The sequence below is a fragment of the Myiozetetes cayanensis genome, unplaced genomic scaffold (assembly GCF_022539395.1).
Source record: "Myiozetetes cayanensis isolate MyiCay16 unplaced genomic scaffold, myiCay2020 scf28, whole genome shotgun sequence".
Taxonomy (NCBI): Eukaryota; Metazoa; Chordata; class Aves; order Passeriformes; family Tyrannidae; genus Myiozetetes; species Myiozetetes cayanensis.
In genome coordinates this window covers 6,308,011-6,328,709 of record NW_026087499.1, presented here as the reverse complement: position 1 = coordinate 6,328,709, position 20,699 = coordinate 6,308,011, and the positions used below count along the sequence as shown (strand labels likewise).

Here is a 20,699-nt window from a genome sequence, read left to right as displayed (position 1 = left end):
GCAATAATACAAATAAAACCTCAAAATACAAGTGTATTTTGCCCCCTAGAATTAGCCACTCTTTAATTCCTTTACCAGCAAGGCTAATGCCTAGAAATAACTGACGCTGCAATCCCAATAAATACAAATTCTACACACTTTATGCACTGAAACGGAAAACAGTGAGCACTCTCTCGTTACTTACACATTTCTGTACAATGGTAGCAGCATCGTTTTCATAATCTTCCTCTTTGGAACTTGTGGAGCCGGTTCGTACCTGTTGAGTGCTGCCCACGTGCAGGATGGCCATGCAGGTGGCCACGCTCACACCTCAGAGCAAAGAAGTGCAGGGACAATTCTTAGTACGAGCCAATCTTGGGACAAAATGTTCCTATTTAGTACATTCAAATGTGTCCATAAACTTGATGGAATGGGAAATGCTCAGTATTACAGCTGAGAAATTAAAAAATCCTTAGTACCCTCAAAAGACGAAAGTTTTATCCTACAAAAATGCATGGGAACAGTTAAAAGAGGAAATGGTCTACTATGTAATTCAATGCCATTTTTAAGACAATCTTCATACTTGAGTGCCAATCTCTTTAAAGTCTCCTCCATGACAATTAAACATTCGGGATGTTGGTGTACTTAAACCACTCCTGGAGAACAAGGCTGATCTGGGGCTACAATCAATTAAGCTAAAGCCATAAAAGCATTGTAAAAATATATTATGCTCTGAATATTACAAAAAGAGCAGAAATCATAGGCTGTTAAGAAGATGTTGAGTCACTCAGCCTTTTTCTTAGATACTGACAAGAACAGTGGCAGAATGTACCAGCATTGCAGGGCCACTGTAACAACTTCAATATTAACCCAGTCACACACTGTGCTGCAGAGCTTTCAAATTCAGGAGAAATAAAGGTTACTTGTGGGTTGAGCCTCACAAAGCAGAGCAAAAAGCTCCAAAAAAACCAAAGGAGATCCACTCACCTGCATAGAGACAGCTGAGAGCAAGAACAGTCACGTCTTGGAGACGTGTGGGAGTCAGGGGCTCCAACACAGGCAAAGACAGAGTATCCAGTGCCATGGTCACATCTATCACCAGGGAGTGGAACCTGCAGGAAGGACACACGTTGAGGTTCAGCAGAGGGACAAATTTGAGAGCTCAGAGGAGCAGCCAGGGAGCAACACTGCCCTGCCAGCAGAGTCCTTTCCCCTCAGACCCATGGGGATGTGCCAGCAGGTACCAGAGAGCAGTGACAGCACTGACCCGTTGCGCACGGCGGTGGCATCGGCCACCGTGGCCGGCATGATGAAGAAGGAGTTGGCTGACACAGCATCCTGAAACCTGTTGATGTATCTCAGGAAGTAAGGCAGGTTCAGGCAAACTCGCAGCAGCTTTTCAGAGCCACCTGCCAAAAATAACGGCAGTGTTATTTTACTGTTTCATCAGAGAGCTTCTAAGCAGGACAGACCTAATGGTCTGCAGTGATTGACCTAATTAGTCTTTGTGGTGAGAAAACGTCATCAGAAATGAGGCAACAGGATAAAGACTAATTTACAACACATAAACCAGTTGGTCAAGTTTCCAGTCCCTACTTGTAACGGGTGCCACAAAGCTCTGTGTCCACGTTAGGTGGCTGTGATAGTTTTGATCTAGGCCTTCCTGGTAACCAGTTTGTAACCAAGGAAGTGGCCAAGTACCCAGTATTCCATACGATTTTTACGTAAACCAGAGTATAAATAAGTTGGAGATTAGAGACCTCGCTCTCTTCTCTTCCAACGAGGGTTGGGAACTGTAAGTCCTTGCGTTGGTCTCGCTTATCTAAAGCTGAGGCCTGCAGCGACCGCTGGCCTGCCACGTGGGGGGTTCAGAGAGTGTTGGCTGTGTCTGCCAATCCTGCTTTTTCTAAGGGAAGTGGTGAGATCTGTTTTGTTAATTACTAGTATAGTTCTTGAATTTGATCAAGTATACCTGTTCGGTGTCCCTTTTTTTTCCCCTTTCCCTATCCCTTTGGGAAGTAGATCCCCTTTTACTGTGTATATAGCATCTTAACTGTATATAACTTTAATTTACGTAAATATATATATATTTTATATAAACAGCTTGACTTTGGGTTCTTTAATTTTTTATAGTTTTTTTTTCTTCTTTGCCCTAAGAGGAGAAGGGAGGGAGAAAAGGGGCTGCTGTCGTAACTTTCGGGCATTTGGCAGGGAGCCAAGTCCAAACCATCACAGTGGCACACCAGGTCTAGTTGGTTAGACGTGATGATCTTCAAATTCTTTTCCAACCTTAAAGATCCTGAGATTCTATTCCACACCTGCTCAATGATCCATCCCATAAACTGTTTTATATTGTCCACCTTATTTACCCCTCAAAACACAAATATACTGAGTTAATCTCTGCAATGAAAACTCCATTCCAGTCACAACCTCCCCTGGCAATCACTATGAATCCTTTAGGCCAGAGAACTTCCTCCCCCTCAGAGCTGTGAGGTGAAACACTGAGAGACATTTTTCTAGTACTTTTTTTGACCCTGAAGTTCAGAAAGCTGATTCTCACCAAGTTCTTGCAGGCTGGCCACATTCTGAGCAATGAATATGCTTTTGGTCTTTGCTGCAGAGGTTTGATCTGTGGCAGCTTGATCCTCATTCTCTCCTTCCACCTAAAGCAAGTACATACTAAATATATTACAGAGGCATTAAAATATACAGTATTGCAGTAAGTCTTTACACAGGACTCAAAACAGCCATGGATATCACTGGACATTGCCTTCCATGAGGAAACAAACCTACTACTGCCAATACAATGCCAATTGCCATTTTCCACTCAACAATGTGCAAGCAGGATTTAAATACTTAAGGTTTTCCTCACACTTGTTTTAAAAAACTATCACTTGCAGTCCTCTGCCCTTCCCTGCACCGTGCTACTAATGTTAAAATTCAGACTGGGTTTTTTTTTTTTAGTTTTTTCTCACCTGTGTCTCTTGCATGATGGATGGTGATGAGGAGACTCTGGGGTTAAAGACTGATGTCAGCTGGTTGAGGAAGTTCATCTGCACCTCCTTCTGTCTCAGCTCTGGGCTCACGGGGGAGGCCAGTTCCTTCTGGTCCTCAACTGCAGGGAAAACAACAAACCATTTCATACAGTAAACCCCAGGGCTTTCTGTGCCTGACTCCAGTGCTGCAGGGAAATACACACAAATGGAACCCTCCCTACCATCAGAGAGGGTTTTGACAGTCTGAGGCAGCTTGGCTGATTTCATCATTGCTGTGAAGGTGATGATTTCTGTCCGGTCCAGGCGGCTGCAGCCCGTGCACAGTCCCTTTATCAGCAGGATGAGGTGCTTCTACAAAAAGAAAAGAAAAAGGATATCAAGTACAATTTAAACTCTCTCAATTCCAATTATTCCTCCATATCATTTAGTGTTAGAAGTTGGATTAAGAGTAATGCAACTTCAGCTGGTAAGGCCACTGCAACAGCTCTAATCCACTGGGATCTCACACCCAAGATCGTGACAGATTTTTGACTGCAGGTAATTCAGGTCACCAACACTGGCCCTGTGCTTATGGAAAACACCTGGAAAAGCTCTCTGTGATGCACTAGATTATGTGAACCCTTCTCACACGCTTTTCTTCTTTCCCAGATGATTAAAATACAAGCAGGAAAGAAATCACATTTAAAACACAGCAAATAGATTTGATCCAGGTTGTTACACAAAACCAAATCAGAATGTAGTAAACTGCAACAGAATTAACCAAGACTTCAGGTCACCTTTATTTCAGGTTGTAAGCAAGCTGAGATTCTGAGTAAAGAATGCAGAGAGAAGACTCAGCAGGAATCAACGGTACACCTTAAATATTTTAAGAGCTTCATTAATAATTTTGCTTTATGCATGCAACATTAGAGCAAATATTTCAGAATTAGAGCCCAAAGTCCATTTTCTCACCTGTGACACAGCACATGCCTCGTCTGGGTTCTCGAGCCGCAGCAGGGAGAATTCAATGAGGACTTTGCAAGCAGCTGCCACCGACTGCAGTTGGTTCCTTGGTACTGAAACAAGCAGATCCTGGTACTCAGAATAAGTTTTTAAATAATTCAGTGCAGTAAGCTGCCAGTGCTGTCAATAGAGCAGGATGCTCTGCAGCGTGGGTACACACACAATCCATCACGCTGAACACACAGGTGCAATATAAATTCAGTCTCATGACAATGTAACCCAAGAAATGTCAGTAAATCAGGATAATGCCTTCTACCTGACACAGAAATTTAGATAGATAAAACAGTTTCCCCAGCAACATTTAATGCTGACAGAAGCACTGAAGAACATGAAACAAGTCCACAAAGCCCACTTATTTTGGTTGAAATTGCTAAATTGTCAGCCAGAATAACAGAAAATACTTTGAGTCACAATGTTTTGATCATGAACTCCAACACAGTAACATAACTACAGAATCCCAGAGTGGTTTGGGTTGGAAGGACCTTAAATCTCTTCTCATTCCAAACCACTGCTGTGGGCAGGGACACCTTCCCCTAAATCAGGTTGCTCCAAGCTCCATCCAACCTGGCCTTGGACACTTTCAAGAATGGCAGTGTTTTAACTCCTTAAAAATAATCTAAAAATCCTGAAAATTGAATCAAACACTTCATTTGACCAAAAATTAAGTCAGGCCAATGAATAAGCAACCAAAAAGGCCACGCTGTCCAGTACTTGGTGGCCAAACACTCCCATCAAGAAACTTCCCTTTTCATCAGAACTGACATTTTGTCAGGATAAAGTCTGATATATATATATATATAAAATGTCAAGTCTGATTCAGCAAGAAGGTAAAAAACAAATAAAAAAATGCCAATATTTATGATTAACTTTTACTATATCTCAGTCACAACACCAGAAGCAAAGGAAAGGGAACACTTACTTAGACCACACACAGTAGTAATGTAATGTGTGGAAAGTGCAACGAAGGAGGAGTAAAAAGGCTCATACTGTTTGTCATGGTGCAGGATTTCAGATTCACTGCAAGGGGAGAACAGGAGAGATGTGTTAATTGGATCCAGCACAGCAGCAGCACCACCCAACACCCAAATATATCCATTAAGAAAGGTAAGGCAGCTCTGAGAACACAACCCTCTCCCTCACGTGCTCGGGACTGAGTCCACAAGCAGCAGCCAGATCATGGCACCAGCACCACTATCCACATAGGAAATAATTCCAATATTGTAAATGTTTCTCCTTTATAGCATCAACAGGTCAGGCTCTGTCCCAGCTGAGGCCCATTAACCTTTAAGTCATTCTAAACTGAGCTGCCCAGAGTGTTTGGACTGCGTGTTCTGCTCACACTGGCAGGATTTGCCAGGCCTGGAGCACAGGCATTCCCTTTCTGTCACGGCACAGAGGCACACTGAGTTTGTGCAATTCTGCAAATCAGAGGGATCAAACCAGGCAATGGCATAATCACAACAGCACAGCATCTGCCACGAGCTAGGTAGAGAAGGGTTTGGGCAGGTAAGTCAGGTCTGAGGTTTCTGTGAGACCCAGCAGCCATGGAGATCAGCTAGTTGTGACAGTGACACTGTGCAGGTTAAAGGCTGCTGCAGGGGTGCCCAACACACCCCATCTGCACAGAAACAACACAAACAGCTCTTCCTCCACACCTCCTTCTGCCCTAACTCCTCCTGTGACAAAACTAGGGGATGTGGATATCTGCCTATGAATTACTCTCTTTCCCATTTCCAATCAGTGATGTGAACCAGACAGTTGGAAGAACTCAGGCTTCCTTCGCCTCCCAGAACACAAACAGCCTTCTCCTGCTCTAGGACAGAGGTTATTCCTGCAGGGCTGTGGGGAGCAGAGGGCAGCAGCACATCCCACAGGCTGCATCCCACTCCAGCCACGATTCAAGCTTTGGCAATGAGCAGTGCTGCTTCAGAGCACCAAATGAACCCACACATTCCCTCACTCAGGGACACACAACAGTGCAGCTTTGGCAGGGTGGGAGAAGGGAACACCATTCCCTGCTGACCTGAACAAAGCCCAGTTTATGCCCAGTCACCTTTTTTCTACCCCAAGTGATGGTTTCCAGCCATAACAGCAGATGCAGCTGAAACAGAACAAACTCTGGAATGGAATCACTTCTCCAGAAAAAGGAACAGAAACACTCATGAGCTTTGCAGTTTGATTTCCTATTTAGTCTAAGAAGCTGAAATAGAAAAGCACAGAGGCTTCACTTGAAGATATTTAGCAGGACAACATGACTGAGCTCCACCTGAGCATCTCCTGCCAGAACTGCTCTGCTGGGCAATGAACATGCAAAGAAAGAAGTCTGTGCTCTCTCAGACAGGAGTTTTGCTCACCTCCCTCTCAGGCCGAACCCCAACTCAGCATCAGAGAGGTGTGTGATGTATTTTAAGAGAACTAATTAGAGCAATGTGGCAATACCAGCCTCCAGGAGAGGCTGGCAGCTCCTCACTGACTGCACAGGCCAAGCTGTGCCACACACAGTGCCCACGGGGTGCAGGAAAGGAGCAGAGCCCAGCACAGGACAGGGAATGTCACTGCACTGGGCAAGGACAGGGGAGAGCTTTAGTGACACAAGCTGGGGATGTTATGGCAGCGCAAAGTGGAAGGCAGCTGCCAAGTAACCATCAATCCTTGCAAATAAATCCATGTGGGATGTGCCAGTGTGTTATTCTGCACATACAGGGAGACTTGTTAAGAGCTTTCAGCTATTCCATTGTGGTTTGTGGTTTAAAGCACTTGTGCCTCCCAGGGCAGCTCATTTCTCAGGCTGGGCAAGCAGCCTCCCTGTAGAGATCAATATAATGCCTGCACCAAATCCCAGCTCCTCCCTCAGCTCCACTCCCAAATCCCAAACAGCCCCTTTCAGTGAGGCAGAGGGCACAAAGCAGCCTCTCTTTGAGAAGGCACCACACCAGGTACAACAATTCTGCCCTACAGAAACCCCTTCCCAAAACCAGCCTCGTGTGACTGTCCCAAACTCCGCGTTCCACTTCAGCTGCACCTTTCCAAGTCATCATCTCCAGCATTTATGCCAATTAAGAGGCCAAATTCCATCAGTTCTTGAATGTATCTAACAGGGCATCACAGGAAAGGGGGGGATCATCCCACACAGGGCAATACCAGTAACCTGACGATGCTTACATTTATAAATGAAATAGAAGAGTTCTTAAACTCATTTATTTTGAAAAGAGTAATGGCAGTGATTCCACTGTCACCACACCAAGTTTATTTTAGGGGAAATCCAGTCACTTTGGGGTCAGCTGACACCATCAAGAACTTAACAACCACCTTCCAAAAATGACCTGAACAGGTAAAATATTTTAGATGAGAAATCCAAAGATAGATTCTTATTCAGTAGAGAAAAGCACAGCTCTAAACACCGACGAGCTGCATTTGTATCTTTGAGATTTGCCAATTATATCAAGGCATGAAATAAAAAGTATCACCCTGCAAGAGCCCAAACCCTGCTGGATCATCAGACACAACTCCAGCCTCAGGCAGTGCTGCCTAAAGGCAACAAACTGTTGGCTCAAGTGGAAAATGGAACCATCGCTCCCAGCAAAGGAGGAAACAGCCCACTCCCAAAACTCAAGCAGGTCCACTCCAGCGTCTCCGGGCTATTCTGATGGAACACTTCACTTTGGGCACACAGGCAGTGGAAATCTGCACAGAAAAGTGACCCTGGAACGGTCCTTAGGACAAAGATTGGCCAAAACACTGCCCAGGTCCCATCAGCACGGTCTGGGTGAGCCACTGCCCTGTGCGACAGGCACTGAACTCTCTGCACTGAACTCTCTGAATTCGCAGCATCCACTGCACACTCAGCCATTCTTTACTCAGCAAAACACCAGGAGGCTTTAATTTATCATCTTCCTTCGTGCAGCGTTTATTTTATGTTTCCCAGCCCCTCACTGTGGCCAGGGTTATCCCTCTGTACCTGACGGGAACGTTGTGGCATTCACACTTCCTATTTTAGCTTGTAAAATAAGCTCTCTAAGTTGTATTAAACAGCAGAAGTGTGGACTCGTGCTCTGAGCCCAACGCTCCCGGTTAAGGAAAGGCAGACGTGGTTTGGTTCTGCTTTATTCCTCCTTAAAACACGAGCAGTATCGCAGTGGCAGAGAGTCAGAGGGCAGTCGGTGCCGGCACCCCGTTCCCCTCAGGCCCCAGGTGATCCAAGAGCTCCCCCGGCACGGCCGGACGGGCCGTGACGCGCCCGGACAGGGACCGAGCCCCGGGGCCGGTCCCGAGGGCTCCGGGCGGGCACCCCCGGCCCGTTACGGGGCCCGCGGGCACGGTCGGGAGCTGCGGGCGGCGGGAGGAGCCGAGAGCGGCGCTCGGGGCCCCTCAGGAGCAGCCACAGATGCAGCCCCGCCGCTCTCCCGCCGGCCCCGGCACCGCTCGGCGGGCACGGGCACCGGGAGCAGCACCCGCCTCGCCGCACCCCCCGCGCCGCCCCCCAGGGGAAGGCGTCCCGCGCGCGGCCCTCACCTCTCGATGACGGAGGCGAGCAGCTGCGGCAGCTCCCTCATGTCGAAGGCGGAGTAGGACGCCGACAGCAGCGGCCGCACCGCCACGTCCCAGCCGGGCCCGCCCGCCGCCATCTTGGGCTGCGCCGGCCCGGGCGGCGCCCCCTGCCGGCGGGGCGCGACCCACCAACGTCGCGCCGCCCCATTGGCCCGCGCCGCGGGCGCGTGCGCACTGCGTGAGTCAGCAAGTTTGGCGCGCGGCGCGTGCGCCCTGAGCGCGAGGGGCGGGCGGAGCGGGGGGCGCATGCGCGGAGAGCGCGTCACGGCCCCTCCCCCCCGTCCCTCAGAGCCCCGAGAAACCCCGGGAGCCCCGCTTAAATGGCCATAAAAAACAACAGCCCAAACCCGCTCACATAGCCCCCAAAACACACTTAAAGAGAAAAAAAGCCCCTCAGTTAAATTGCAAAAGAACCCTTTAACTAGCCCCAAACCCACTAAAACGGACAAAACACCCACTTAAAACAGCCCCCCAAAACACATAAGTAACCCCCAAGAAACCACTTACACAGCAAAAAGACCCCACTTAAACAGCCATAAAACCCAGTTAAATAGACCCAAACTCCACTAAAACAGCCTCTCCCAAACCACATAAGTAGTTCCCCAACCCATTTAAGTAGCCCAAAAACCCCCACTTAAATAGCCCCAAACCCAGTTCAGTATCCCCAAACAGCATCCCCAGCCCAAGGACAGCCCCTGGATCTCCACAGCCCCTGGATCTCCACAGCCCCCGAGTTCCTGAGGCTCTGCAGCTGCCCAGGGGCGGATGGGAATGGCCTCTCCCAGGGGAACAGCTCTGCCAAACTCCATCACAGAATTTAAACCCCTGGAGCTCAGCCATGAGCAGAGGCAAACACTGTGAGGTTCCTCACCCTGGACCACAACACCTTCATCTGATGTTGCACAGAAATACAGGAATATTTAAAACAAATGGGAAGGAGCTGCTGTTACCACCATAATAAATAAAGAACATGGAGAGACTTCACATTCCAGTTCCTCCCACAGCCCTGCAGTGGCACCAGCGAGGCCATTTCCCACCAACACCCACCTGATTTTAAACACTTTATTTAAATAACCCAAGGTGTCCTCCTTGCACCAGGAGCTCACACATGTCCAGGTCAGCTCTCCAAGCACAGCTGCCAACACCCCCACCCCTCCCCTCTGCCAGATGTGGGCACAGTTGGTGCTGAGGCAGAGCCAGGGATGGAGAGGACACAAGTCCTTGGTGTTCTCTTCCCCAGCATCAGGCAGGCAATGGGATTTTAGGGCTTCATGGGAGGTTGGGGGCGTTCCTTTTCAGTCACAACAGATGATGTCTCTTCCACTTCTCCTCGGGACACAGGTGGGCTGTGTTTGTTCCACCAGCAGCTTTTCCTCACAGGTATCTTCCAGCAAGATGGACTATTGATGTTTGCACCCACGTCTGAGCCCAGCAGGGCTCCCCAGGCAGCCCCAGCCCCGCTGCCTCCTCCAGGCCCACCTTCCCTCAGCGCCAGGCCCGGTTGAGCAGCTTCACCTGGGCCAGCCTCTTGGTGATCATGGTGGCAAAGACCAGCCCAAAGAGGACACTGCTGATCAGCACGTAGTCATAGTCGTCCTTCAGGACATCAAACTGCTTCGAGGGGTACACTCGAGTCTGGAAGATGTCCAGGCCATAGACAACCACCTGCAGGGGGGACAGGCAGGAGTTGGTGATGCAGCTTTGAGCATAAAAAGTCAAAAATTATTCAAAAGGGGTTATAGTTCTAAATAGTTCCCCAAAACCCACTTAAATAGCAAAAAAGCCCTGCTAAAATAGCCCCCAAAAATACTTGAACAGTAAAAAACCCCACTTAAGTACCCCCCCAAAACACTTCAATAGCCCCAAACCCCCACTTCAGTAGCCCCCAGAAAACCACTTAAGTAGCAAAAATCCCCAGTTACAGTCCCCCCCAAAAGCACCTACACAGCAAAAAGACCCACTTAAGTCGCCCCAAAAAATCGTGTTCCTGAACTAAAAGAAGGAACGTTTAAGCTGTGAGCAGCCACAGTACTGGAATTACTGAGCTCCCAGTCACAGGCTGTGGTATCCTGCCTGTGGATCAGGATTGCCTCCCAGATTCCACAGATCCCACTGGGTCTGCCCCCTGCACTCACCAGGCAGGTGGACTCGAGGCCAGAGGGGGCTGTGTAAATCCCCCTCATCCGGGAGATGGTCTGGTTGTAGTTGATGAACCTCTCGGCGTGGATCTGCACGTCAGGGGAGTATGGGATCAGGTTCTCCTCCCTGAAAGGCAGGTAAAGCCCAATGACATTCCAATCAAACAGCACCCTGTCATCAGTGTTTCCTACTCTGAATATCTCAAGCTGATCTGAAACAGCAAATCTGGAAGCTTTTCCCTGTGCAGATTCATTTCTGCAGCAGGATGAAAATCAAACCTATCAGCTGGGTCGGGCTAAACTGCAGCTGCCTCCTTCCAGGCTCCTAAAGTTTTAAAAATAAGTGCAATTCTAAAAATCCAGTTACTCTGGATTTCTTATTACTCTGCTCTTTCCTAAGAGTGTAGCCAACAGGCTGATTTACCAATGACTGACCGGCTGCATTACAGACAAACACATCCTATCATCACGGACTGGGAAGAGAACCACAGAATCATTTTGTTTGGAAAAGACATCTAAAATCATTGACTTGAAAAAAACCTCCATTCATTCCATGCAAAAACTGCCCTGACTCCATCCAGGACAGGTTCTTCCACTTCCCACTCCTGTTTTTCAAAATCCATTCCTCGTCACAGCTGCCCAGCAAGAGGGCTCATCCCACCTTCCTTACCTGCTCTGCTCCGTTGGGATCTCTGGGCGCCGGGGATCCAGGAGAGCCTTTGGAAGGGACAGGATGGCCCCAGAGGGAAGCCCAACTGTGCATTAAAAGAAAAGCATCTTAAAAATCACAGAATCACAGAACTGTTGGTGTTGGAAAGGACCTCTGGAGATCCCCCAGTCCAACCCCAGTGCTTAGGCAGGGTCACCTGGAGCAGGTGACACAAGAATTCCAGGTGGGTTTGGAATGTCTCCAGGGGGGACAGTCCACATCCTCCCTGGGCAGCTGTTCCAGTGCTCTGCCACCCTCAGCATAAAGTTCTTCCTCGTGTTGAGATGAAATTTCAATGTTTTAGTGAAAACCACGTTTTAGACCATCCCTCCTCATGCTGTCACTGGGCACCACTGGAAAGAGTCTGGCACCGTCCTCTGACACCCCGTGGCCATCTCTGCCATTTCCCTTGGGTGCTTATCCTTGCATTGCAGGAGTCCAGGACAGCCCACAGGTCTGATCCTTTGGCAGCAAACTGCATTCTGCTTGGATGTCAGTGCTACCTGAAACCCCCAGGCACAGAGCAGGCACTTACTGAGCAAGTGGCGGCTGGTGATGCCCCGCTCGGTGATCGTGGCCTCCATGGCGCTGATGGCAGAGGGGAAGATGTAGGATTGCTGGAGAACCTGGGGAAGGATGGGGCGGTCCAAGGAGCTGAAGGCTGTGGCGTTGTACTGCTCTGTGCCCTCGTAGAGCTCCAGCACAGTGAACTCATTCCTGCGGGCCTTGGTGTTCCAGTACTGGTACTGCAATGGGGAGATGTTTAGGAACGTGAGGCGAGTGATTGATAATACAGAAGGAGCAGATCACAAAGAATGCAGAAGGTTTTTTGACCATATGGGTTCAGGAACTGCCCCAACCTCCCAAATGTAAGGAACTGGACAAGACTAAACTCTTACCACCACCCAGTTCTCGGAGTGAACCATGTGGACGGGTCCCTTGGCTTTCTTCTGCACTGAGGAATGGATGATCCTGCCCGTGACCCCGTCAATCAGGTAGATCCCGATGAACGTGCGCTCGTGGTGCGTGTCCGTGCTCTCTGTCACCACAGCGAGCAGGTTTGGGTTCAGGGACTACAGAAAAACAAAAATCAGCAGAGATCCAGCCCCACTTTAGTGCCACAGACACCTTGTTCCTGCATTTCATCTGCCACTGGGCAGGTTTGGGTTCAGGGACTAGAAGAAAAGAAAAGAGACCCCCTCTTAGTGCCACAAGCTCCTCATTTCTGCATTTCATCTGGCACTGAGCTTATCATAAGCAAATTACCTTATTAGCTAAAGTCACCTGAACAAATCAAGCAGTTATTTCTCCAATATCAGACATCTGACTGACTTAATTGCTGCGTGAAAATGTGTTAGAGCAGAAATCTCCAACAAAATTTGCATCTTCTGCAGAGGGTTATGGGAAAAACTGGCAGCACAGGGCAGTTAATCTTAAAGCAGTGCCCAGGAATGGTACTGAGATGTTCCCACGGGATAATGCATCCACAAAAAGTCAAGCCAAAGCTGGAACAGCACCTTGTAGAGGACGCTGCGGTCGCCCATCACGCGGCCCTGGGAGTGCACGTGCTCGTTGGACCTCTTCCCTTTGACAGCCACAATCCTCTGCACCTCCGGGGGGATCACCACCTCCCAGCTCTCCTCTGTGCTCAGGTCCTGCAAGGAAAAGGCAGGTAGGAGGTTTGATCTTGTTCTCAAAAAAAGACCATCTCCACCAACAAGATGCAGCTTTCTCTGATTTTTGCACTTCGAAAGTTCCTTCGGCACGTTATGAGGCTCAACGTTCCTGATCTAAGCAAAACTCCACAAATCAAAGAAATCTGTGGGTATCCAGGAAAGTGGCATCACTTGGACTGTGATGAGTCTTCCCTACCTTTTTCAGCCTGAATCCAGAGAGTTTTCCCTGCTCAGCATCGACGAGATAAAAATAGATAGAATGGGCTATTTCCTCTAACTGGCGAAGGACGTTTTTAGTGGCCGGGAACGCTGTAACCTGGAAAAGAAGGATGGAAACACAGGTTAAAAACCAGCTGACACAGGAAGAAACAAACAAACAAAAAACCCCAACAACAACAACAAAAAAATGAACCAGAGAGATTATTTCAAACATGTTTATCAGGATAAGGTCTGTCTTAACAGTTTTGTGTGAAATGTGACCCAACGGCATTTTTTCTCTTCTTGCTCTAAAAGGGAGGGGAATAATTAACCAGAACATGAGGAAAACTGCCTCCAGACAAAGCCATTTACCTTGTACTCGTCATCAATTAGAAGCAGGACTTTGGCATAGTCTTGATCCATAATTGGCAGAAGCAGGGTCTGGAGAATTGGACGTTTCAGAACAGGGGGAGCTACTTGGCTTCTCTTCCCAAAGATGGGGTTAAAGACATACAGGAAGCTCATTTTGGTTTCCTAAAAGACAAACAAAAGGCAAACCTTTTTCTAAGAGGGGAAAAAAGAGGTGTTTTTCTAACTGTGGCTTGCTGGTGTTGGACTATTCATACCCAGGGTTCAGCTATTCCACCCTGAAAATATTCTGTTTGGACACGAATATTCTCTATCCCACATCTGTCTTACAAAAACTATGATTGTTTTTAAGTTTTTTAGGCTTGTGTGTCTTCTTCCCTACAGGTCTCTCTCTCCTCCCATACCCAAGTATAACCAGATTATATAACCAAATTATACCCAAATAACCAGATTATACCCAAAAATATGTTTTTTTCCTGCCCTTTCCAAAGACACATTTCCACACTAAGCCAGCAGTGGAATGCCAGGGAAAGGGCCTCACCTTGTCCTTTACAAGCAGAGTGCACTGGGGAGGGTGTGGGAAATGCGCTGTTGTCCTTTGCACCATCAGCTTGAAGGAGGAGCCTGGTCTCACATTCCTGAGGTATTGCTTCCACAGGATGGTGCCAGAACTGCTTTCAATGCCAAAGAGCTGATCAAAGAGACACAGGAAAGCCAAAGTTTAGGAAAACACACCTCTCACATTCAAACACTGCATCCTTCTTTGTCATATCCCAAAGAAAGAAGAGTCTTAGTCCTTCTTTAAAGGTATCACAAAACATCCTGTGCATCTTCTCATGACATTCTGCCCAAACCTGGCTAAAAACAGGGCTGGGAATTCAGAGTTGAAACTCTTTCCTACAGTCTAGAAAGAGATTCCTCCCCTGACTTCCTCACCTTTCCTGAGGCAGTGACCATCACCATCATTTTCTGGAGGTTGAATTCATCCCTGGCCAAATTGTCAATGTTAATCTCATTTTTAATCTGGCTCCGGGGTTTCCTGGCATCATAGAACATCTTCCACAGATGAGCAGTCCAGGCTTGCAGCAGGATGAGCTGGGAGGACAGTCTCTTCAGAAACATGCCCAGCAAACCATCTGCAAATGACACCAACAGTGACAACAAGAGGGAAAACACATGTCCCGCCCCATGACTGAAATTATGATGTTGGCCAGTACAAGAAATGCTGCCATGCACAAACTCTTTGCCTCCCACTCTGGAATAACAGTTATAGTTACCATTTAATGCCGGACTCTGGCATTCACAAACCTTTGCCCACTTCACACTCATTCCAGAATAGGTCCTTCTCAACTGAAAGCAAACCTTCATGCAGAGTATTTTGTATTCCTTCTCACTGTGCCCACCCCCTCCAAGGTCTGTATCCCCCCTGCATTTAATAAGTAAAACACTTAATTCTGCCCAATCAGGGCTTATATTTAGTGCCTTGAAATAAACACCAGACAACTCTGTTTCAGCCCTGAGGAGAGCAAGCAGAGCAGAGCAGTGGCAGTAGGAAGCACTAGGCAGGAGCAGAGCACACTGCATGCAGGCTGGGTTACCTTGAATGGCTGCATCCAGGACAGCAAGGAAAGATAAAACAAAAAAAAAAAAAAAAAAAGGCTATTGGAAACAAATCTTCCAGAAAGAGTCAAAGGAAACATTTAGGAGAGACGGCCAAAATCCCTCCTGCTGCTGCTGACTGGTTTTCAATGTAACAATGTAACATACCCATGTCATCTGCATTTGGCGTTAGACTTCAAAAGTTTAGACAGAAAAGGGTTTATTTCTGCTCATTTTAATTGCCATCTGTAGAGATCTGAATTCATCTCTCAGCTCAGAGGACACAGAAATAAATACATTTATTCAGGAAGAAAAACAAACTCACAAAGGCCTTTCTGTTAAACTGACCTGCTTTTTTTCCAAATTCCCCCTCCAGCTCAGCCTGTGCCCCTGTCAGAGGTAGATCCACCATCTCCAGGCTTACCACCTCTGCTAATGACTCCTCTCTACTCCACACAATTTTTCCTGGAAAGAAATGAGCAGAATATTGGAAAAATCAACTTAATATCTGGGAATAGGACTGCATTCCAGTGGACCCTTGAAATGCAAATCCCTTCTTATGAAATGCAAAACAGTGTCTATCTATCTAATATCACTACATTAACTATTTCATAAAAGACAAACACTTGATGCAACTGGAGCCACTTCCAAGAAAACCACAGGATCAGTAAAAGCAATGTGGTGTTTTAAAAGGGAGTCACTAAGTCTATTTAAAGTAAGAGATTCAACTCCTGGATTCCTTTAAAACTTCAGAAAATTTGTGTCACTGGTATGGACTTTTAACCCTTTCTGCACATTAATATTTTTGCCATGAGGATCTTTTTTTGCAAAACTTTGAGGAATATCTACACCTGGACTTAGATTCTCATCCTACAAAAAGTTCTGCAATCTGCAGAAACCCCCTGAAACTCAAAGGCTCTGCCTACTCAAAGAACATGGCAGAGCTCTTCGCTCAGGTGAGATGTGAAACAGTCTGCTGTGTCTTCTATGGTACTCAGAAAAGTTAAATTAATTTTGTCAGTGTCCAAGGAAAGTAATGATAAAATAGAATCCTTTACGACTTGGAATTTTCTTCTGGCCACTGTTACAGGTGGAGGAAGCTGTTTGTGGAATTACCTGGCTGCTGGAGGAACATGAGCATGTGGTCCTCTGTTTGCACCAAGGCTCGATAGCCCACAGAGTCATCCTTCTTCAGGAAAACTTGGATGTATAGCTGGGAAAAGAATAACAAGGAAAACAGGTTTATGATCACATCACCTAAGAGAAAAGAGAACTCGGGTGAAGCAACAGCGGGATGGTGTAATCCTCAAAATGCTCCTTCCCCATTGCCTGAAGGGTTCTCCCCATCCTGCCAAATCAGGGAAGGGAGGGCACTGCAGGTCTGAGCAACCACAGGACTGAAATAACCCCTCCCTGCTCACCTGCTGTGGTTTGGCACCTCCTTGCTCCAGGCTAAAGGTAATCGTGGTATCCAACAGCCTTTGTCCAGTTTCAACCAGGTAGAGATTTATATTGTAGGTTTGGTTGGAGCACGTTAAGGAATCCTGGAACAGCAGGCAGAAATCAGCAGCTGCACACATACACACCAAAATCTGCACCACGATTCCACAGCCAGCAACAACTGCGACCTCAAAAGATTTTTAGGTTCTACACAGGAACTGCTACAAAACAGCAGCTTCCAAAAAGCTGGTGTAACACCTTTGCCATCTGCTCCTGAACACAAAGGACAAAAAAGGACTGGCAAGAACTCCCACTGCTCCTGGGAACAAGAGCACCTCATACCTGCCTCCGGGCTTCCTCCAGAGTGCTTCCAGCATGAAGGCCATCAACACTTCCAGGTTTCTGAAACGAGGATGAGAAGAGATGTAACATGGCTGCAGACACCAGTAACACAATAAAAAAAAAGGGTTTTGAGTGCCTGACAAGTCCCAGCTTGACTGTGAGAACAGCCAGGGAACAGTTCTACTCTATTATATGCTATCTTTTATTAAAATAAAACCTTCCCTAGGTTTGGTATCCCCAAAAACTGAAATCCTCTATGGATCAGTAAATCCAATTCCAAGGTCACATGCCCCCCTTACATAATTCTGAAGCAGGACCCCACATTCCACTGAGCCAGACCCAGCCTGAGCTGGACATGATCAAGCCTTAACTGCATTACCACTGGAGCTCATCAAACCCTCCTCTTCTGCAAGGCACCCCCCATCCCTGAGCCTGTGAAACACTCATGGAACCCACCCCCAGAGCACACCCCTAGAGCTGTGCTGGTTCCAGAGAACAGGAGTTGTGTTTACCAGCTCACTCCTGCATGTCAGGACAGCAGCCACCGTCTTCTCCCCAGTCGTTGCAAAACTCACCAGAGCTGCCTGGCAAGAAAAAAATAGCAGAAAATCACTAAAAACAAAACCCCAAGAAAATCCCAAAGCCCATCAAAAACTGCTTGTGAAGTAAATAAAGCCACAGTGGAATTAACACCAAATAATCTTTCACAGCCAAATTTTGAATTTTATATTCTTTTCCCCAATTTAGAAAAAAATCGTAAGACTGAAAATATTTCTCATGACGATGGGAACAGTTGATCTGCCACAGGTTTTCGAAACATTATGACCAGTTACTGAGATTTTCAAAACCTGCAAGCTAGCCCAAGAGTTCTGAAGAATTTCAAGCTGCAGTTGGCCCTCTGGCTGGGGACATTTGTGTGGGGTACCTGCTGGAAGTCCCGGAGGAGGCTGAGCAGCCCGTGGTTGTACTGCAGCAGGGAGAAGTGGCTGGGAGAGAGCTGCAGGAAGAACTGGGTCCGAGAAGCACTGATGACACTGGGCTGAGTGGCCAAGATCCTGGCCTGGAAGTCATCTGCAAACTCCAGCTCCAGGGACTGCAAGGGAGACAAGCACACGAGCTTGCTCTTTGCTGAACCAACACCTTCCTCCTCCCAGCAGCAGCGCAGCCCCATGGAGAGCTCATCACAGGCTGGCTGAGGCACCAAACCAGCTGGGCAACGACTTACATACAGTGCTCCTTCAGCAATTCTCACCTGCAGGGGAATCTGCTTCATCTCCTGCTCTGACCCCAGGGAGCAGACGTGGAGTGAGTGCGTGTCCGTGTCCACACACACCAGCACGGCCTCGCCCACCACTCCGCAGGCGCCCTCCAGGCTCTGCAGCCACGGGGCTGCCACTCTCACCTGCACAGCCACAGACACCCACATGTCAGCACAGCCAGATCTTCCAGGCACCAACACGGACACAGTCAAGAATTCAAGTCACAGTTATTTTTCCCCAGGACGGGAAGAAACTGTCAGCCTGAGGTTTATGAGACACCCTTGACTAACGGCTGTCACTCCAGTTCAGCTTGGCTTTCAGGGCATTTGGCCAAGAAATCCACCTTCTGGCCTGCAGGCAGTGCCTCAGTGGAAGGAAAGTTTCTCTGCACCACAAGCAATGATTCCTCTGCCCAGCCCATGGGTGGGAAGCACATTTGTTAACACAAACCCAGTATTTGGTTCCACCGTTGAGCACTACCTGTTTCGTGATTTCTCCATCCTCTGCACTGAATGTCAAGATGTTCAGGTGGCTCTGGGGAACAGTTCCAAGCACGTGGATCACTCCAGTCCCATGGGAATACAGCAGCTGGTACTGAGCACTCTCACTGTGACAGAGGCAGCAGCCATGAAGCATCACCTTCTCACAGGGCTGTTTGCAGAGCTTTTCAGAAGCATAAGGCAAGAGCAGCACCCTTCCCTCTGCCAGGAGCTCCTACCACTCCTTAAAACGTGTTCCCACCTTTCTGGCAAGTGTTCCACCCACTTCTGGTGCCCGTTGGACAGGTAGTGCAGAGACAGGGCCGCCTTCTTCAGCACTGCCACGTACTTCACCGTGTCCTGGAGCCCCACCAGAGCAGCTGCCTGGAAACTGAGCACAGCCCACCAACAGGAAATCAGGGAATTCCTATTTTACCCTGTAGGGGCGTCTGGAGCACAGAAATGGCTGAGGGAGCTGGGGGGGCTCAGCCTGGAGAAAAGGAGGCTCAGGGGGGACCTTCTGGCTCTGCAATCCCTGACAGGAGGGGGGAGCTGGGGGGGGTCGGGCTCTGCTCCCAGGGAACAGGGACAGGAGGAGAGGGAACGGCCTCAGCTGTGCCAGGGGAGGGGCAGGTGGGACATCAGCAGGAATTTCTCATGGAAAGGGTGGTCAGGCCTTGGCAGGGGCTGCCCAGGGAGGTTTGGAGTCCCCAGCCCTGGAGGTGTCCAAGGAAGGCCTGGCCGTGGCACTCAGTGCTCTGGGCTGGGGACAGGGTGGGGATGGGACACAGGGGGGATCCATGGGCTGGGAGGGATTTTCAAACCTCAGTGATCCTGTGCAAGGTCAGGCATTCATAAAGAATACACCCAAAACTTATTCTGGAAACTTTACCTCTAACTAATCTTCCTCTACAATGCAATCCAGAGAAGGCCCATGACCTCCTTCCTTCCTTCCAAGCCCAGCACTACAAGGAGGAGAAGCCAGTGCAGCCAGAAAATCCCACCTGCCAGTGTCCAGGGATGTCTCCCAGTTCAGCCCCCCGATGTTGGTCTCCCAGGAGCGCAGGATCCGCCCTCCGTTGGACACAGTGACGGCATCTGCACGGGGGAGGAACGCGGGGCTGTGTCCACACAGAGCAACAGAGCCCCGAGCTGAGCAGCTCCAGCCTGTGCTCCCGCAGCCCCGGTGCAATCCCAGGCCCGGCAGGGGCCCCTTACCCTGCCCATGGATCAGCATCGCATCGATCGTTCCTTCCGCCGTGCCCTTGTCCACGTGGCGCCACACTGGGGAGACAGAGCCCAGCCAGAACAAGATTTGCCCCCCAAAAACATCCCTTCCTATTATTTTTAAGCTCATACAGAGCACAGTCCACCTGCTCTAGGCCACAGCTCTGCCCCGCCGGCTGTCCCCTCGCAGCCTGACAAGGCACACGTTCACCCTTCAGAATAAAACCCGCACGGTTTGACCGGCCCGTCAGCCCCGAACCGGCCGCACTCACGGATTTCGCCGCTCCGGGAGTTCAGGGCGGCCACCACGTTCTCCTCGGTGGCCACGACGAGCTTCTTCGAGCCCTGCGAGGCCTCCAGGGAGGCGAACTTGAGCTTCCCCACGTACTGCTGCCTCCTGGGGAGGGGAGGGAGCGGCGCTGAGGCGGGACCCGCCACGGGAGGGCCGCGGGGCCTGCCCGCGGGAGGGGATACGCGGCGCGGCGGGACCGCCGGCGCTCACCAGTCGAACTTGCCCACTTGGTCCTCGTAGACGGCGGCGGCCAAGGGCAGGAGGAGCGGCAGGAGGAGCTGCCCCGGCAGGAGCTGCCCCGGCCCGGCCGCCATCGCAGCAGCCCCGGCGCCCGGGGGGCCTCGCAGCGCCCCGGGGCTGCCCGCGCGCTGCCTGCGCGCTCCCCACGGAGCCGCCCCCCTTTCTCTGCACAGGCAGCGCGCGGGGCAGCCCTGTCCGCTCCCGGC

General features: G+C 49.2%; 2 protein-coding genes across 7 annotated transcripts in view; both read right to left on the bottom strand.

Annotated features, from left to right (window-relative positions):
* Positions 1-8,632, bottom strand: part of UBR4 (ubiquitin protein ligase E3 component n-recognin 4) — an 80,230-nt gene extending 71,598 nt beyond the window's left edge. For all 6 annotated transcript variants that reach the window (XM_050322324.1, XM_050322325.1, XM_050322326.1 and 3 more), the window contains exons 1-9: positions 8,490-8,632; positions 4,897-4,994; positions 3,927-4,030; positions 3,197-3,326; positions 2,955-3,094; positions 2,540-2,642; positions 1,247-1,388; positions 967-1,091; positions 185-309 (exon numbers count right to left, since the gene is read on the bottom strand). In XM_050322324.1, the coding sequence (XP_050178281.1) occupies positions 185-309; positions 967-1,091; positions 1,247-1,388; positions 2,540-2,642; positions 2,955-3,094; positions 3,197-3,326; positions 3,927-4,030; positions 4,897-4,994; positions 8,490-8,602 (1,080 nt within the window). In that variant the 5' untranslated portion in view covers positions 8,603-8,632. The remainder of the gene's footprint in view (positions 1-184; positions 310-966; positions 1,092-1,246; positions 1,389-2,539; positions 2,643-2,954; positions 3,095-3,196; positions 3,327-3,926; positions 4,031-4,896; positions 4,995-8,489) is intronic.
* A 941-nt stretch (positions 8,633-9,573) lies between these two features.
* EMC1 (ER membrane protein complex subunit 1) lies at positions 9,574-20,592 on the bottom strand. The gene is made up of 23 exons (XM_050322331.1): positions 20,464-20,592; positions 20,234-20,358; positions 19,953-20,018; positions 19,739-19,832; positions 18,997-19,125; positions 18,736-18,862; positions 18,249-18,398; positions 17,922-18,089; positions 17,509-17,580; positions 16,997-17,056; positions 16,636-16,758; positions 16,331-16,427; positions 15,563-15,679; positions 14,552-14,751; positions 14,157-14,306; positions 13,619-13,780; positions 13,245-13,364; positions 12,890-13,027; positions 12,272-12,445; positions 11,908-12,118; positions 11,334-11,418; positions 10,661-10,790; positions 9,574-10,190 (listed from the first exon to the last, which is right to left on the bottom strand). The coding sequence occupies exons 1-23, from the start codon at positions 20,565-20,567 to the stop codon at positions 10,011-10,013; spliced, it is 2,982 nt and encodes a 993-aa protein (XP_050178288.1). The 5' UTR covers positions 20,568-20,592; the 3' UTR covers positions 9,574-10,010.
* Positions 20,593-20,699: the final 107 nt, after the last annotated feature.

Coding starts and splice junctions, on each gene's coding strand:
- EMC1 (XM_050322331.1), bottom strand. CDS start 20,567: ATGGCGGCCGGGCCGGGGCAGCTCCTGCCGGGGCAGCTCCTCCTGCCG. Junction 19,126..19,738: donor ACATCCCTGGACACTGGCAG/GTGGGATTTTCT, acceptor GGCTGTGCTCAG/TTTCCAGGCAGCTGCTCTGG. Junction 14,307..14,551: donor TGGTCACTGCCTCAGGAAAG/GTGAGGAAGTCA, acceptor CTCTTTGATCAG/CTCTTTGGCATTGAAAGCAG.